Source organism: Myotis yumanensis, unplaced genomic scaffold, assembly GCF_028538775.1.
Source record: "Myotis yumanensis isolate MYYU_CA2020_CCGP unplaced genomic scaffold, mMyoYum1.0.hap1 SCAF_2, whole genome shotgun sequence".
Taxonomy (NCBI): domain Eukaryota; kingdom Metazoa; phylum Chordata; class Mammalia; order Chiroptera; family Vespertilionidae; genus Myotis; species Myotis yumanensis.
Genome location: NW_027223753.1, coordinates 163,124,892 through 163,143,040, shown reverse-complemented (window position 1 = coordinate 163,143,040; position 18,149 = coordinate 163,124,892). Strand labels below are relative to the sequence as shown.

Below are 18,149 nucleotides of genomic sequence, written 5' to 3'. Positions count from 1 at the left end.
CCTGGTGGTCAGTGTGCATCATAGCTACCAGTCGAACGGACGCTTAGGCTTTTTTTTATATAGACTAGAGGCCCAGTACACGAAATTCATGTACAGGGAGCAGGGGGTGTCCTTCAGCCTGGCCTGCACCCTCTCCAATCTGGGACATCCCTCTCATAATCCAGGACCACTGTCTCCTAACCGCTCGCCTACGTGCCTGCCTGATTGCCCCTAACCCCTTCTGCCTGCCAGCCTGATCGCTCCCTAACTGCTCCCCTGCTGGCCTGATTGACCCCTGACTGCTCCCCTGTCGGCCTGATCACCCACAACTGCCTCCCCTGCCGTGACCTGCCTCCTCTGCCAGGACCCGCCTCCTCTACGCGAGGCGGTAGAGACACCAGGACGGGTCTCTGCCATGCCATGCAGAGCCGCAGGACCCCCAGGCCTCACCACACGGAGCAGCCTCTGGGCCCCGCCTCTGCTATGCATGTGGCCATCTTCTGACGGCCATCTTGTGACGCCACCTAGGCTATTATTAGTATAGATGACATAGAACAGTGCCTACAGTCACCCCTCCACATCTGCAGATCCCCAAGCTCAGATAAAAAATACTGTTTTTGATCCTCAGTTGGTTGAATCCATGAATACAAAACCTGGGGGTATAGGGCTGACTGTGTACTTATTGAAAAAACCCATGTATAAGTGGACCCACACAGTTCAGATTTGATTTTCTGTGAGAAGCTTCGAGGTAAATTCAAGTCCGTGGTAGCATAACCTGCTTGGCAATTTATACTGTTTTTTTTTCAGGTATGAACCATCCACAAACTAGGGATATTCAAAGGAGTATCTAAAAGATCCGCAAGGAGCATGGATAGTTTTATAACAGGTAAAGCAAACAGGGTTCTCCGTTGGTAGGTAAAGGAAGGAGGGTGGCTGGGATTAGAGTATTGCAGCAATGCAATTTATGGAGTAAATGCTTTTCATATTGGTGCGTGAGGGGGAAGGCAACAGGAGGTGACATGAAACCAAATCTCATTAGGCAGCTAGGGAAAAATGAGAATTTTCTGTCTATAAAAGTCTGTACAGCACAGGGAAGTTTAGTGGAGACCTGAGAACTAAGTCCATTGAAGCTTCCTCCAGCTTTGCTGCTGCTGCCATGAGCAGCGGACATGCCTTGTTACTGCTGCTAAGGATTATGGGCCTCTGGTCAGTGCCCTGCTGAACCATATTGGAGCCTGTGCCCTTAGGTACATGTTTTTATGTATTTGTTAAATGGTTACTTTTTTCCAGAACATATTTAAAAAGTGGAAAAGTATTTAAAAATGGAAAAGTAGGTTATTAAAACTCACATTCTTTTAAGCTCAAATATTTTATTTATAGTAAAAAGAGTTTATTATAATTAGCGTTCCTGGGTTTAATAAAAGCAAATTCATCCAGAAGCAATAAAAGACTAATAAATTTCTTTATATGAAAATAAAATTATTATCAGAAAACAGGAAAAGTCTAAAATAAATGATACACAGAGAAACTGTTTCGACATGTAACATACATAAATGTACAACATCTCTAATACACAAGAACTTTTAAAAATTGAGGGGGAAAGGTTGCAAAAACGTGATAGATAAGTCAAAGACATGAACAGATGATTCGCACACACACAAAAAAAGAATAAAAAATGTTCTTTGCCCTAGCTGGTTTGGCTCAGTGGATAGAGCATCGGCCTGCGGACCCAAGGGTCCCGGATTTGATTCCGGTCAAGGGCAGATACCTTGGTTGCAGGCTCTTCCCGGGCCCCGGCCCTAGTCAGGGCTTGTACAGGCGGCAACCAATCAATGTGTTTCTCTCACATTGTTGTTTCTGTCTGTCTTTCCCTCTCTCTTCCACTCTCCCTAAAAATCAATGGAAAAATATCCTTGAGTGAGAATTAACAAACAAACAAAAAAGGTTCCGCAAGTATATGAAAAAATATTCAACTACTTAAATAAGAAAAATGCACATTAAAATAACACTGAGATATTATTTCTCACCTATCAGATTAGCAAAAATTAAAAAGCACACCAACACATTCTGTTGGCAAGCCTGAGGGAAAATAGGTGCTCTTAAAGATAGATGGTCAGAATGCAAATTAGTATAATGTTAATTTGGGAGAACTGGGCAATATCTAACAAAATGACACAATTGCAGTTTACCCTGGTCAGACATCTCCAGTTGTACAAGAATATGTATGTCCAAAGTAATTCACTTTAGCATTGTAATTGCAAAATACTAGAAATAACCTAAATAATTTACATGGGAGAATGGCTGGTGTTGCTTGTCTGGTTGTGCTGCTTTCTTGGGCCTGGAGCTGAAATACAACTGAGGCCTAGAAGTTATCTTTAGGGAAGAAAGGTAGGGGTGGGGAGTCTAAACCCCATAACTAGCAATATGAAAAGCTAGGGGGTCCAAACAGCATGACCAGTGATATGCTCAGGGAGGAAAGGTTACCCTGGGGACGATGAGGTTCTTGTTTTCCCAGTTTTGCCCCTTGCTAAGCATCTAGGACTTTCACCCTGGTGACCTTCTGTACCTGGCCCCTCGCCCTTGCTCTGCTCATGTCCGTCTAACTGCCTGTAACCATTTCAGATCGGGCAAGCAGGAAGCCACAGCAGGCTCCAGACTCTCCCAACTCTCTGATGCCTTTTCCCATAGGAAGAGGACTCAGGCCCCAATCAGCTGGCCCCACACCTGATCATCCTGGATTTTTCCCTTAAATCATCGGTTCTCAACCTGTGGGTCGAGACCCCTTTGGCGGTCAAACGACCCTTTCACAGGGGTCGCCTAAGACCATCCTGCATATCAGATATTTACATTACGACTCATAACAGAAGCAACATTACAGTTATGAAGGAGCAACGAAAATAATTTTATGGTTGGATCACAACATGAGGAACTGTATTTAAAGGGCCAGAAGGTTGAGAACCACTGCCTTAAATCCTTCTGGTGTTTGCAAGATGCTTTACTGTTTGCAAAGCACTTTTGCATTTCATCTCATCAGATGCTCAAAAGTCCCTCAAAGAGCAAGTGATACCCCTGAGACTGAGGGCCCTGGGGTGAGCAGATTTCATGAATGGTTTGCTCTGCCTCTGCCTTTGTGCCCTGGGACAGGGATTGGGGGGGAGGATGCATCCTCAGGGTCTAAATGGGCAGGGGCTAGACCAGTAAGAGAGGCACTTTGGAGGATCCCAGGAGAATTCTGCAAAGGGACGGTGCCACTCAGGAAGGATCCCAGGGAAGTGGGGCCAGTGCCAGCGACAGAGGCAGGATTGCCTGACAAAGACACCCCACGTGCAGCCTGTGGTGCCAGGCAGGGCTCACTGTCAGGATCCGGCCACAGGGAGGAGATTAGCGGTGGCAGGAAGTAGCCCAGGGAAGCAGGACTCAGCCTGCCAACACCCCCACCCCCACCCCTCGCAGAGGGTACAGGCAGAAATGGGTTCCAGCCTTTGGCAGGCACTGTCTCCCAGCAGGACTCAGCTCCCAGGAGTGCAGCAGGGCTCGGGCCAGAATGGCCAAGAGGGAGGGGGCAGAAGTCAGGCAGTACTTCTGTGGTGAGCTGACAGGGTGTGGGCCAGTGGGCACCAGGTGCCCAACCCTGATTGTGCCCACCCAGGGAGGTTGGGGACCAAGGTGACAAAGGACTGTTCAGGGGGCCTGGGGCCTTAGCCATTTCCAAACAGTATCTAGTATTTCAATATCTTAATAACTGGTACTGCCTGTCAACGTAAGAAACGTTCAAACCTGTAAAGATTTTTGTGGGTTTGTTAGGAGCAGAAATAGAATGTTGGGGACTAGCTGTAATTATAAGACTAGTGAGCATGCTCTGTTAACCGTGATTGTTCTGTTCTGATTAGAGAAAGCACATTCTAATCTGGCTGGAAGTTCTACGCCGAGGGACATGGGAGTTAACCTCCTTTTCCGAGAACTGCCTGTCATTATGGAAAGATTAACAACCTTGTTGCTGAAACAATAGAGTTCCTAAGGCACTCGCCCTTTGCGCGCGCACACACACACACACACACCCCGTTGCCTGTAATCTGTAGCCATTTTACTCGTTCTTTCTTATTCCTTTTGCCTACTGCTGCATGTAATCTGTCCATCTATTACTGAGGAGATGAGGAGATCTTGGTTCTTGTCTTCTTGAGAGAAAGATTTCAATCAAGAGAAAATATTTCAAAATGTAGAAAAGCAAGTAAGAATTTATTGACCGCAGCAAAAATAGTTTTAGGAGAGTGAAACAAGGAAAGACATAGAAGAAACAGCAGGAGAGCCCGGCTGGGCTGCTTTGGCTCACTGGGAAGTCAGAGAAAAGGGGGCCTTTGAGACAGGTTCAGGGGTTAGCCTGGGACAAACCGCCACTGCTCATTGCTCCCCTGGTTGCAAGTCTCCTGGGGTCCCTTAGAGCCTGTGGGGGAAGGAGAGAGGGAAACGAATGGTACAGGTGTACTCCTTTGAGTAAAGCAAGAGTAGAAACAGTAGCCCTAGCCAGTTTGGCTGAGTAGATGGAGCATCAGCATATGGACTGAAGGGTCCCAGGTTTGATTCTCTGGTCAAGGGCACATGCCCAGGTTGTGGGCACTATCCCAGTGGAGGGCATACAAGAGGCAGACGATCAATGATTCTCTCTAGCCATTGATGTTTCTATCTCTCTCCCTCTCCCTTCCTCTCTGAAATGAATAAAAATTTAAAAATAAAAGAATTAAGCACATAGCCCAAATGGGTTCACTGGTAAATTGTACCAGACATTTCAGGAAGAAATTCTACAAATTCTTTATAATCTCTTTCAGAAAACTAAAGCAGAGAGAATATTTCCTAACTCATTTTATAAGGCAAGCAGTACCCTAATACCAAAACCAGAACAAGACACCATAAAAAATAAATAAAACTATTCACCAATAGCTCTCACGAATAGAAGTGCAAAAAATCCTCAACAAAATTTTAGAAAGTACAATCCAACAATGAATAGAAAGAATACATCACAACCAAGTAGTGTTTATCCCAAGTATGTAAGGCTGGTTCAACATGCAAAAATCAATTAATGTAATCTATCACATGAAAAGACTAAAGAAGGAAAATCATATGATCACATCACTAGATGCAAAACACACACACACACAAACAAGAAAAACATTTGACAAAATCCACACCCATTTATGATCAAAACTCTCAGCAAACTAGGAATAGAAGGCATCTTCCTCAGGTTGATAAAAAGAAATCTGTATGGGTACTAGGCTTATGGGGTGATCACTTCATAAGTCATATAAATGTCTATTATGTTGTACACCTGAAATTAATATATTGTATGTCAACTGTAATTGAAAAATTTTAATCTACAGAAACCTACTGAATGGTGAGAAACTCAACGCTTTCCAGCTAAGATCAGGAACAAAGCAAGGACATCCCCTCTCATGACTGCTTTCTTTTTTTAATATATCTTTATTGATGAGAGAGGGAGAGAGAGAGAGAAAAGGAGAGGGCTGGAGTAGGGATTGAGCCTGCAACCCAGGCATGTGCCCTGACCAGGAATTGTATGGTGACCTCTTGGTTCCTAGGTGGACACTAAACCAATGAGCCACAACTGCCGAGCTCACCACTGCTTTTCAACATCGTACTAGGAGTCAGTCCTAACATTGAAATACGGGGGAAAGGGGAAGGAAATAAAAGATATACAGATTGGGAAGGAAGAAATGAAACTGTCATTGTTCACAGATGAAATGATCATCTCATTTAATTTAAAACAAATAATAATGTGATTTATGAGCTCTGAGTAGAGAAATAATTGAGTAATATAGACTTTCTGTTAAACCTGTGTCCAGAGCTTGCAATTCAAGTCAATTCAACAAACATTCTCTGTGATTCTGCTGTGGGCCAGGCACTCTGCTAGGTTCAGGGGATGCTGCGATAAACAAATATGGTCCCTGCTCTGAAGGAGCTCACAGTTCAACAGGCTCTGGCATCAGCCTCAGTAAGCGCTGAAATCAAAGTCCAAACCAAGAACCAGGGGAACAATAAAGGAGGGAAGTGGCAGTGAGGATGCACAAAATCCCTGTACCATAAAAATGTCAGAAACACACAGGTCACGTAGATAACCTCGGGGCCACACTGAGTGTAATTTATTGTAGGATGGAAGCCCCCCATCGATGACAGATGGGTGATCAGGTCACTCTTTACTGAAAGACAAATATGTGCCATTTAAGTCCAAGGTCATGGAACAGGGGAAGCCCCACCCACCACACAGATACACTTGGGCATATGTGAGCCAAGGCCCCGCAGCCATGTCTGGGGTAAGGGCTTAGGCGAGCTGACCTCCGTGGGAACCTTCCAGGTACATCTTGGCACAGCAATGGGCTCCAGTCTGTGGTGAATTCCAGAGAAAGGCAGCACTGCCCCCTCTTGGCACACAGCCATGCCTGGCTGCAGCTGATGCTCTCTAGTCCCTCCTGACACGAAGCAGAGAGACTTGGAAAGGAGGCAGGTAGGCGTGCAGTTCATGGCGGAGCTGGAGGGTAAAAGGAGCAGGTGAGTACTTACAGCCCATCTGGCTCATTCGCTCCCCACAGACCAAGGACAGGAAGGGACAGAGGGAGAGAACAAAGGAGGAGGCCACCACATTTCCTGAGCGTCCTGCGGGCTGGGCATGGCCTAGGTGCTTTGTGCACATAATGTCATTTAAACCTGACAGTGACCTTATAAAGCAGGTAGTATCAGCCTTATTTTATAAGAGAGGAAAGTGTATGGAGTAACTTCCCTATGTCTGGATGTGTGAAATTCACACCCAGATCTATCTGGCCCCATAATTTGTTGTTTGATCCCTGAGCCCTAAACCAATGGCCAGCTCCCAAGAACTGATGTCCAACACCCCCATGGCTTGGTCCTACACCTAGGCTCCTGACCTGCTTCTGTCTCCCTGGCTTCTTTCTGACCCCTGAAATAGTTTCCAGTTTGGGGGAGTTCAGATATGACACCCTCTGGCTTTCCTCTTTGACTGAGATTCACACTTGCTACTTTGATTATCATGTGTAGTGGGCATTTGTCGTTTATTTGGCTGTCCTGCTTCAAAACTCCCATGCCATGTTCAGGGAACTACTTATGGAAATCTGAGGAGTTCTCCTAAGAGAACTTCAAGACCCAAATGTTCCAATTCCCTGGTAGCAAGATGTGGGCACCAGAGGTAGACTGAGCTGACCCACTGTAATTTTCAGAAGAGCCAAACATTCCTGAAAGCCCTAACCCCAGAATTTTACTACTAGAAGCATTGATCTGGGTTTTAGGAAAAATTTTCCCACTTGTACAAGTAGAGCCCAGTCTTGGTTCCCTAGAGTGTACATCGATGGTATTTTTCTTCCCTATTTCCTTTGGGGGCTATCCTTCGATTTCCACGTGGTTCAGGTTGGAATGTCCGTCATGGTGGCCTTTGTAGGCCAATAACATCATTTCTTCCTTAGAATGATATGATTAACTCGGGAGAGGAAATGCCTTGTGATTCTAGGGCTGTCATAGCCACCTCTCCTTACAGTTGGAGAGAGACTCTGGAGAATAAAGGGAGCAGAGCTAAGAGAGAGAAAAAGAGAAAACTTTGATGAAGTTCTAGGTTTCTCAGCCAATACTTTGCCTTTTTTGTATAAGCTGTGTTGGGTTTCTGCCACTTGCAACCAAAAGTCCTGCCTATCTGCCCATGGATATGATTGCCCTTCTCCCAGAGGCCAGAAGGCCTGACCTTCTAAGGGCTTGAGGAAATTGAGGGTGAGAAAAATATTTTTTTTTACAATTCAGAACTCAAGAAAAACAGGCAGAAGCAAAGCCAGGCAGGGATCCTTAGATTTAGCTCCTAATACGCCATAAGAAACTACTAGTAGACTCCCAGGGGTAACAGTTGCTCTTCTGTACCCTGCAGATCTTCCCGGGAGTTAGTTCACAAGAATCGCTCACTCTCCTCTACTCCCCTGGCCCAGAAAGCACCCACTCACCTGGTGCATCAGTCTCTCTGCCACTCTGGGGTCAGTGAGGTCTTCTGGGGAGGCCACGCTCAGTCTCAGGAGGAGGAAGCCTTCATCCCCACCTGCACGTTGAGATCAGTAGGAAGATAAAAATATGGGGGAGTCAGTTCAGAAATCAAGACGTGAATGGTGTTACCCAGCCCCTGTCCCCTCCCCACAGGATATATGTGCTCATCTCATATGTAAATGTGTCTATGTTCACATAGGAGCTTACATTTCCTCACTGCAAAGAGAAAGAGAATTCCCTCTCTCTAAACAACCTAAATGTCCATCCATAGAGGACTAGTTAAATAAATTATGATCAAACAAAATGGAATACTGAGCAGCCATAAAAAAACGTGTAATCTTTATCATACACTCTGCATGCATAAAAAGGAGAATGTGAGATATCTATCTATAGCTTAATAGATTTATGTAGATATAGCTAGATATCAATATTATATAGCTACATTTCATCCTCCTTTTGATACTTCCCTGTGCATATTTCATGTCCAGAAGAGGATGCACAAGAAAGCAACACCATCAGTTATGGGTATGAAGAAAACTGGGTAGTTGGGGTCAGCAGTGGGAGAAAGACACTTTATGGTGTACCCTCTTGTATCTGTTGAATTTCAAATCGTGTGACTGTATCATCTAATAAAAATAATAAAATAATTTTAAAATAAAAATATATTGATAAAATGTTTAGAAAATTAAAATATGAGTTTGGGCATCAAACAGACTTTCATCTGGAACCCCACTATCTTTTTTCTTTAAATCTGTTTTCCTCACCTGCCATATGGGGTAATAAGACCCACCTCAAGTGATGGTTGCTTTTAATTATCATTTTTTTATTTTATTTTTCAGCTACAGTTTACATTCAATATTACTTTATACTAGTTTCAGGTGTACAGCATAGTGGTCAGACAGTCATATACTTTGCAAAGTGTTCCCACTCCAATATTTCAAGCACCCACTTGGCAGCATACATGGATATTACAATATTATTGACTATATTCCTTAGGCTGCACTTTACATCCCTATGACCAGAGAAAACACGCAGTGGGTGCCAATGCTTCTGGTTGAGCAGTATTTTTATGCCACCTCTGCCTGGAATACAAAAGAAATTTGGCAAGGTGATTGTGATTAATGTTTTTTATCACCTTCCCAGAAAGGCAGGGCAAGTGGAGGATATTGTGGGGATGAGGCATGAGGAAGTGCAGGTGGGGGTGGCAGACTGGCCAGGAGCTGAGCTGACCAAGCAGCCTTGGACAAGGGATTTCTTCTCTGAGAAGGAGCTGTTGTCTCACAGGTGTAGCTTAAAATCCCACAACTTTGCCCAGTTTATTTATTTTGTCACCATTTATGGCACCAACCCAGAAAGTGCATCTAGTGAGCCCACTTTCATGGGGTCCTAGGTGCTCAGAGGGCAGCAACTTGGGCCAGAATGCTCCTCGGTGTGGCTCTGCCTGAACCAGAGGCTTCCAGAGCGTGAGGGCCATGTCCTTCAAATAAGCTTTGGGAACTCACCTGGGGCACAGTAGTTGCTCAGAAGGGCAGAGCTAGGAAGGACTTCATTGTTCATGCCAGCTACTGAGGGAGACACTGAAGCCCAGAGAGGGACAGGGACCTGTCCTAGGTCACTCAGGTTGTTAAGGGCAGAGCCAGATCGCAAACCATTTCTCCTGATTTTCAGCCCTGCACTCTTTCCATACACTGCCCTAACTCTGCTTGTTACTGATTTAGCAAGAATCACTAGAAGATCATGAAGAGGTGACATCAGAAACAGGGCTCCGAAGAGGCTCTCAGATCATTCCTTCCTGTCTATTCCTTAAGCATGTAGACATCCTGGAGACTCTAAACCTCAAATCCCCCTAGATCACACATGGGTACTCTCTTACCTGTAGTAACTCCTGTGGTCCGAGCAGTGGTGGGTGTGCCTACTGGGGACTTTCCTCCAGCCATACTGGCTATCCTCGAGCTCTTTGGTGAGGCTGTGGTCTTGGCTAAGGTGATATCTGTTTCTTGGCTGCTGTTGGCTGCTGTCAGATGAACAGAAGGAAGAGGACCCCTGCTGATGGGAACAGGCCCACTGGTTGTGCTGTCTGTGATAGAAGTCTCCGAGCGAGTGGATTCCTTGATGGTGGCTACATCTGAGAGGCTGTAGCCCATAGATGAGGACTCAACAGAGGAAGTTGCTCTGCCCACTGTTGACCCAGCCTCGGTGGAAATTGTAACTGCTCCTAAGACCTCAGCGTGGCTTGTTGTCTCAACAGAGGGGGCTAAGGTTTCTTCCAAGGGGTTCATGCTTACTGTCACCAAAGTTCCACTGGGGGCGGTGGCCTCAGCTGCTGTTGTTTCTCCTGTAAGGCTATTGGCAGTATGTGGGGTCTCCACTGATTCTGTGGTGCTGTCAGCTGACAAGGCCTCAGAAGGGGTTGTGGCCCTGGTGAGATGTGATTTTGCTTTAGTGAAGTCAGGCAAAGCTGATGTCTCAGGGATGGACGGGGTCTTTCCTCCTGTGGGGCTGTGATCTACGTCTGAGGTCCCAGGGATGATGGCAGTTTCTTCTATTTCTATTATGTTGCAATTAGCAGCCTCAATGTTGGTGATCCTGTAGGCAACCAAGGCTTTCGGTGGAACAGTGATGTCAGGCTCCTGGGCTTGTGAGGTGATATCTGGAGCTGAGTTGCTCTCTAAGGCCAGAGCCCTGGCTTCTGCAGAGGTGTGAGCCCATGTCAAGGCATCCATGGTGATCCTCTCGTCCTCTTCAGAGCTGTCATCAGTACAAAGAGTGTCAAAGACAGCTTCCAAGAGATCACTATCTGTCACCGTCTCAACTGTGGTCATTCCAGTTCCTGAGGGGCTGTCGCTTGTGGCTGATGTCTCCACAGAAGTAGTGATCACAGACATGGACTTGGAAGGTATTATTTTTGTGAGGGCCCTGGTCTCTGTTGCAGGAGATACGGTTTGGGTTTCCCTGATCTTTGCTTCTGAGATGGTGCTGGCTGGGAGTAAGGTCTTATCAAAGATCTGGGTGCCCAGGGTTTGAGTTTCTAAAGGGGTGTGACTTGGCACATAGGCCTGAGCAAGGTCAGTGGTCTCAGAGGCTCCCTCTAAGCTTGTGTTGACCCCCAAAGTCACAGCAGGCACTTCTGTGTGATTCATTGTCACCAAAGGGCTTGGTCCCTGGGTGCTGGAGCCTGTGTTGAGTAAGACAACTTTGTGAGCCATGAGTCCAAGTGGACTGACTTTGCAGGAGCTCTCATGCTTATGCCCTGGGCACTGCTGGGAGGAGGATGGGAATGGAATGTTGCTTTTACCCCATTTGTCATCTACATTTACAAGGAAGAAGGAGATAGGAATGGGAAGACCAGTGCCATGTGGCAGCCACAAAACTGGGATGGCCCTAACTAATGTCCTCTGATGGCCCACTTGAGGCAAGCCAGCCCCAGAATCTAGTTGATTATTGGTCTGAAGACTTCAGAGGGAATATGTAGGGACAGAATCCAGCCTCAAGGAGGAGCAAGAAAGCAGAAGCCCATATGAGCCAAGAACTGCAGAGCAGGGACCACAACTCTCAGAACTTTCTAAAATAATCCTTGTCGCTTTCCCATCAATACTTTTCTCATTCAGTAAATGTTTCCCCACGGAAGTAAAAACACATCAAATATAAGAAGCATCTGTGGTTTTGTGTTTAGAGGTAGTTGGGGAGATTAGGCAGAGGAACCTCCAGAGACAATGTGGGTATTGGCTACTGCAAAGGGGAGAGGAGCAGGCAGAGTTCTTGGGGCTGTAGCAAGGACAAAGGGGCCAGCTTCCCATTCTCGCTCAAATCTCTCCTTAACATGGGCCTGAGATGATGGGGATGGAACCCCAGAACTCCAGAAATGATGTGCCAGGGATTTTTTTTTTTTTACAGGCAACGTGGAGCCAGGGGAGGCAAAACTTCAGTTTGTAGGGAGATGCTTCCAGCGTTTCTCCACAGGGCACAATGTCTCTGTTCACTTGACCAGCCCTTTGAGGTTAGTGAGTGGAGGGCCAGCAGGTGCTCATTGCCCCAGGAGGGGCTACAATAGGCTGTTCAATAAGCTGACAGAGGGGCCTCTCCTGTCTGCCAAAGGGGAGGGGCTCTCTGTCTGTGGACCAAGGAGCCTCCTGGGGAGGGTTGCCAGAGTTAGCAAATAAAAATACAGGATGCTCAGTTAAATTTGAATTTAAATGTCAGATAAACAAGGAATTATTCTTTTAAAATATGCTTTTATTGATTGCAGAGAGGAAGGATGTGGGAGAGAGCTAGAAACATCAATGATGACAGAGAATCATTAATTGGCTGCTTCCTGCACGCCCCCTACAGGGGATGGAGCCTGCAATCCAGAATTGTGCCCCTGACTGGAATTGAACCTGGGACCCTTCAGCCTGCAGGCTGACGCTCTATCCACTGAGCCAAACCAACCAGGGCAAGGAATGATTTTAATGACAAATAATTTTTTTAGTATGTGTATTTCTCATGCAATATTTGAGACATCCTTATACTAAAGAAAACTTCATTACCTGAAATTCAAATTTAAGGGGACACTCTGCATTTTACTAGTAACACTACTCTTGGAAGGAAAAAGTTAAAAATATAAGCCCCATTTTCAAGGTTATGATGGTTTGAGATGATGTTTTCTGAAATCTACTGCCCCCAAAGTACCCAAGGACTTGAAGGAGGTCCAGAACCATGCAGTCACTTCTACCCAGGGTGTCACGATGAGGCCCCAGGTCCTCAGCTTGTCCTCTGGTGTCTCCCACTGATGGTGAACAAGCACTGGGCCACGAGGCAAGAGACTGGGTCCAGCCTAGATCTGTTGCTTACTAGCTCTGGAGCTCAGTGATTTCTGATGCAAATCCTGCCTCTGCCTCTTACCAGTGAGGCCAGCCACCAGACCGCTTCAAGTCCCCATCTCCTCCCTGTGAAAGAGGCTCCCAATCCCTGCCTTGCCGTGGGGGGAATCAGGAAGTTCTTATATTCCAAAGCCTGCAAGGGTTATTAAGCATGCCTTCCCCACAGTGTCCTTTCAAGGAGTCAGTCAAGATTGAGGACACACAACCTATTTTAATACAGTGAGAATTTCCTGCTGTACCCACATGCCTGTCAGGCAGGTCATGACATTCAATCTCCTGACTCATCCAGTGCAGTCTAGCTACATGCACAAATCATGCTTTTATGGAATATACTCTCAAAGCCTGAGATATTTCCCTCAGCCTCTCAGATCCCACATAATAGAAGCAGAGACTTTCTGGGTCAGCCCACACAGCCCGAAGCCCAAACAGTGGTTTGGGTTCTTGGTCTCTCACCACTGACCTCCCCTCACACATTTTTGCCCTTTTCCAGGAGCCTTGTGGTGTCATCATGCTTCCCAACCCCACAACCTCTTCCTCTCGGGGCTCTCACAACCCCCTCCCCACATCTCTTACCCACCAGGGGTCTTCTCAAACAGAAGACCTCAAGATGGGCTCTTCTCAAGGTCACCCTGGCCTCTGCAGCTCTAGAGTGCTGCACCTCTCCTGCTCCGTTCCTCAAATGGAACTGGTGGAGAGGAAAGCATGTGGACTCTGGACTCTGAGTCTGAGTTCTCTCTTTGCTGCTTGCCCTGCTGCTTACCAGCCTGTGACCCTGGCCATGTCTCCCGTCTCCCGGGCTGCATTTTCTCCTGTGCGAGGGAGCCAGGGGTCCCTATTTCATAGGATTGTGAAGATTCAATTACATTAAAAGTAAGATGTGCAGCACAAGCCTTGCAGATCAGAGTGCATGCAAGAGGTGGGTGGCTGCTCAGGGGTGGGCATTGTTAGGTTAGGTGGCTCAGGAGGCGGCGCAAGAAATAGAGTCCAGTGAATCAGAAAAGAAAGGAAAGGAAAGTTTATTCTGTGTCCCCGGGAGACCCACGTACCCCCAAAGACAGGGCACGTGGATTCACGCCAACAGGGAGGGGGGCGCTTTTTTATACTGTGGTTGGGTGAGGGGCGGGGACATGAGCTGAGGTATTCAGTTGAGGAAGCTTCAGCTGCAGGGGGGTCAGCAAGGTATTCAGGAATGAGTCAGTATCTGTGTGGGGGTATGTGTATTCAGGGAGAAGAAGCGGTATCTGTGTCTGGCACATTGATCTGTGAGAAATTCCAGGGGGAGTCCATTGTCTCATCACATGTCTGCATGTATCCGATCCTGGGCTCTCTCCGACCTAACAGGCATGTGTGGCATCAGATCCTGGCTCTGCAGATGAGATACTTTAATCCCAGTAAACTTCAGTCTCCTCACCTTTCAGGGGGAATCATATCTCTCTCATAGGGTTAGTGTGAGGATTAAAAAGATAGTGCACTGTGTGCGGTACATGGGATATCACTGTACCTTCCTTTCAATTTTTCTGTGAATCTAAAACTGCTCTTGAAAACTAAAGTCTTAAAAAAACAGGGAATGACAGCCTCATCAAGATAAGAAATGAGTCTGAGGGCTAGGAACCCCACCCCCAGAGAGGAAGTGGATCTGTTTCTGCCCTGGTGCTTGAGGAGCCAACCTGGGGTCCGGCACCACTACCACCCCTGCCCCTCCCCCAGTACCATGTGATGGTCCCTCTGCATCTGTTCTCCCAGCCCTGCTTGGATGAATGAGACTAGCCAGCCGTGGGCAAACTACGGCCCGCAGGCCGGATCCGGACCGTTTGAAATGAATAAAACTAAAAAAAAAAAAAAAAAGACCGTACCCTTTTATGTAATGATGTTTACTTTGAATTTATATTAGTTCACACAAACACTCCATCCATGCTTTTGTTCCGGCCCTCTGGTCCAGTTTAAGAACCCATTGTGGCCCTCGAGTCAAAAAGTTTGCCCACCCCTGGACTAGCCCATTTTCACGGGAATGACTTTTCCCCTCACTGTGCTGGCTGGGGTTGTTGGGACACTGTCATTTCTCAGGGATTTCCCACAGTGTTGGCTCCGCCCTCCGGGTTGGGAGATAATAACCATCCCAGGAATTCTCAATAAATTTTTATTACCTAAGTTGGGGAAAAAAAGATAATGCATGATAAGGATGTGTCAATGGAGGATTATTGATTGTAACACAGGGACCACACTGCTGCAGATGTGGCTAGTGGCAGACACTGTGTGTGTGTTTGGAGATGGGGGGTGGAGGAATCTCTGTATTTTCTGCTCGGTTTTGCTGTGAATCTAAAACTGCTCTAAAAAAGTCCATTTAAATATATATATATATATTGCATGTGACCAGCTTGGCACAGTTCCTAATACAGATCAATGTTAGTTCTCTTCTTTCATAAAAGTCCTGTCTCTCTCAGAATCCACCCTCCCCAAACAGTCTGTGACAGCCAGATGTTTCACACAAAAACTGTGTTTTCTTAAGGATAAACTTGGAGGAGTTAGAATCTCGTCAAGCCACATTCTTTGGCTTTAGTCATATTTATCACCACCCTGCACCTCCCTACACCCCCCTTGCTCATGCTCCCACAGGCAGAAAGAAAAACTCCTGGGAACCTCAAATGATATCGCTCATTTGTATGCACCGCAGTGTCATACATGCTTAAGGGGACACACTGCCATCTGCATACTCTTTATCAATGATAGTGAAACCCAGGGTCCTTACGACTTTGATTAAACTCAGTTTTAAGTCCTAGCTCTAGAAATCATATCTCTCACCATATATCTACACCCCAAAGACCTAGCCTTTCTCCACAAGCAGCAACCCCCAGGCAGCAGAAGCCAGTTGCCTGGAACTGACTATTGGTCACAGAGCCTGACCTCTGGCAGGCTACAGATAATATCTTGATCTAAGTTATGTTTCTGTTCCTGAGGCCTAAGAAGGAACCACCCCCTGGCTATTTTCCCTTGAGAACAGACAGAGGGACACCAGAACAGACTTCAGAGCTGTCCTCAAGACCTGAAGAAATAATTTACTACCCTCACCACTGACCAATCAGCTCACAGCATGACTTGAACCCCCTAACCCACAGTGTCTTGAGATTTTGCCCCCTATATTCTGTAACCTACTTGACAGGGAGTTTGGACTTTGAGCATAGCTTCCAGTCCCCCTGGATGGCGCCATTCATCAATAAAATCCTTCTGCACTGAAATTCTAGTATTTGGCTCGGCTAGCACTGGGTAGACAAGTCTTTCTATAACACAAGTAATACCTCACATTTAGCTTTATGGCTAATTTTAATTAGCCCAAGAGCGCTACCCTCACCCTCTGCCGGGGCAGAAACACACACACAGAGCGCTGCCAGGAGAGAAGCCCACAGGACCCTCCTGCCCTCTTACCTGCAGAGCTCCCAGGGGCCCCAGCCTCCCAGCAGCAGAAGAAAAGGGGCAGAGCCAGGGTCCAGAGAGAACCCATCCTAGCTGGGACTCCGGTCACTGCTGCTCAGCAGACCTTCCCACTGCTTCTCACAGCCACCTGTTCCTGCTTCCTCTACCCAGAGAGGAGGGGCCGGCCACCTTCCTAGGTGTGACCTGGTAGTTTCCAGACTGAGGCCAGCTGATCACCCATGCACAGACTGAGCACTGCCAGAAAGATAACCCTCCTGTCCCCTTGCCCAGTGACCTCTCCTCTCTGCAGTTTCATTTGAAAACATGGAATCATTTTCACAGTGATACTGACCCTTGGGTCCTGCAGCCCAGGAGGTCATGGAAGATGGTGCTTCACACATCTTTCCCTGTCTCCTGCCCTTCACCCCTCCCCACCTCCTTATGCCTTGGGCTTGGGTTTTTACTTAGACAGACTTGGATCTCATTCCTAATCCTAGACTTCATTAGTGTACTAGTAATCTAGGGCAAATTAGAGAAACTTTCTGAACCTCAACTTTCTGGCTGTTAAATGGGCATATTGCTACCTCACTGGACTGTTTTGTGAGAATTACATAAGAGAGTAAACTCTTGCACAGTGCCTGCTGACACACACTTGGTGCTCACCAAAAACAAGTCTCTCGGGTGCTCAATAAATGAGCGAGAGTCCTGATGTCTGCCCTGACCCTCAAGCAGTAGAGAGAAGGGACAGCCCTGAGGTCTGCAGGAGACAGCTCTCCAGTGTGGGGCAGGCAGGACTCTGATTCTAACATTCCATTGTCACATCCTGTGACTCCGCATCCCAGCCAGAGCCAGGACCATGCCCTGCTGCCAGCCTGGAGGTTCAGGGTGGAGAAGGCACTAGCTGGGAGAAGGGAAAGGGTACGTGTGCTAGTCACAGTCACAGGGTCTGGGAGGAGGGAAGTGTGAGGGTGATGACTTAGGGAAACTTGGGGGATTTGGCCACAAAGAAGGGAATGAAGCTGCTGGGCATATACCCAAGTGCCTGGAGAAGAACCCTATCCCCACATGGGGCCAATGAACTGGTCGAACAAGGTACCTTGGGAATTTCAGGACAAGAGTTTTATGATGAAAGCAGCTGTAGAAAGGAGGAAAGATGCTGAATCAGCATCAAGAAATCACAAGCTCTCAGGACTAGAAGGAACTTTAAAGTGGAATCTAAAGGTCTGGGTTCTATTTTCTGCTTCTTTCTTAATAGTGGCCCAGCAGCCATGTGATCTTGGACAAGTCATTTGTCTTCTCTGGGCTTTGATCAACCAGAGCTCCGCAATCTTCTTGGCCATGCAGCCTGAGGTTGTTCACTGGGTCTGTGACTGTATTCCAGTACCTAACCCTACCCTGGATAAAGGGTTCTGCTGCTGGAGAAAGTCATTCCAGGGTGTGTGGTGAAGGGATACTGTATGAGAAGAAGCTGAGGGGCTCCATCTGGGGTACAAGCCAGCACTTGGGGTCAAGGATCTCAGACTCCAGGTCCAACTACACCATTCATCTGTAGACTACTCCTGACAGGTTGAGCCCTCCCATTCAACCCCAGTGCTTGGCCTTATAAAATGGGAGGGTGGATTGCCCCTTCAGGGGTTTCAGGTGAGGAGAAGGGGCCCAGGGCCAGAGCAGTGACTGAATTCTGCTGGACCCTGTCCAATAGTGTGAGGCTTCCTCCTAGCAAAGACAGGAGAAATCCATCAAGAATGCAGCTCCTTTCTGCCACCTCCCTTCCCTGCTGGGCTGCCTCTGTCCCACCCCAGCCAGGAAAGGAACTTCCTCATTCCAGCAGCCAGTGGCTTAATCTACAGAGGAATTCCAGGT

General features: G+C 47.0%; 1 protein-coding gene across 1 annotated transcript; it reads right to left on the bottom strand.

The window, feature by feature from the left end:
* Positions 1 to 6,092: 6,092 nt before the first annotated feature.
* MUC20 (mucin 20, cell surface associated) lies at positions 6,093 to 16,427 on the bottom strand. The gene is made up of 4 exons (XM_070406443.1): positions 16,299 to 16,427; positions 9,893 to 11,194; positions 7,983 to 8,074; positions 6,093 to 6,514 (listed from the first exon to the last, which is right to left on the bottom strand). Exons 1-4 carry the CDS (start codon positions 16,372 to 16,374, stop codon positions 6,446 to 6,448), a joined length of 1,539 nt encoding a protein of 512 aa, XP_070262544.1. The 5' UTR covers positions 16,375 to 16,427; the 3' UTR covers positions 6,093 to 6,445.
* Positions 16,428 to 18,149: the final 1,722 nt, after the last annotated feature.

Coding starts and splice junctions, on each gene's coding strand:
- MUC20 (XM_070406443.1), bottom strand. CDS start 16,374: ATGGGTTCTCTCTGGACCCTGGCTCTGCCCCTTTTCTTCTGCTGCTGG. Junction 11,195..16,298: donor GGCCCCTGGGAGCTCTGCAG/GTAAGAGGGCAG, acceptor TACTCAACACAG/GCTCCAGCACCCAGGGACCA. Junction 6,515..7,982: donor CAGAGAGACTGATGCACCAG/GTGAGTGGGTGC, acceptor TTTACCCTCCAG/CTCCGCCATGAACTGCACGC.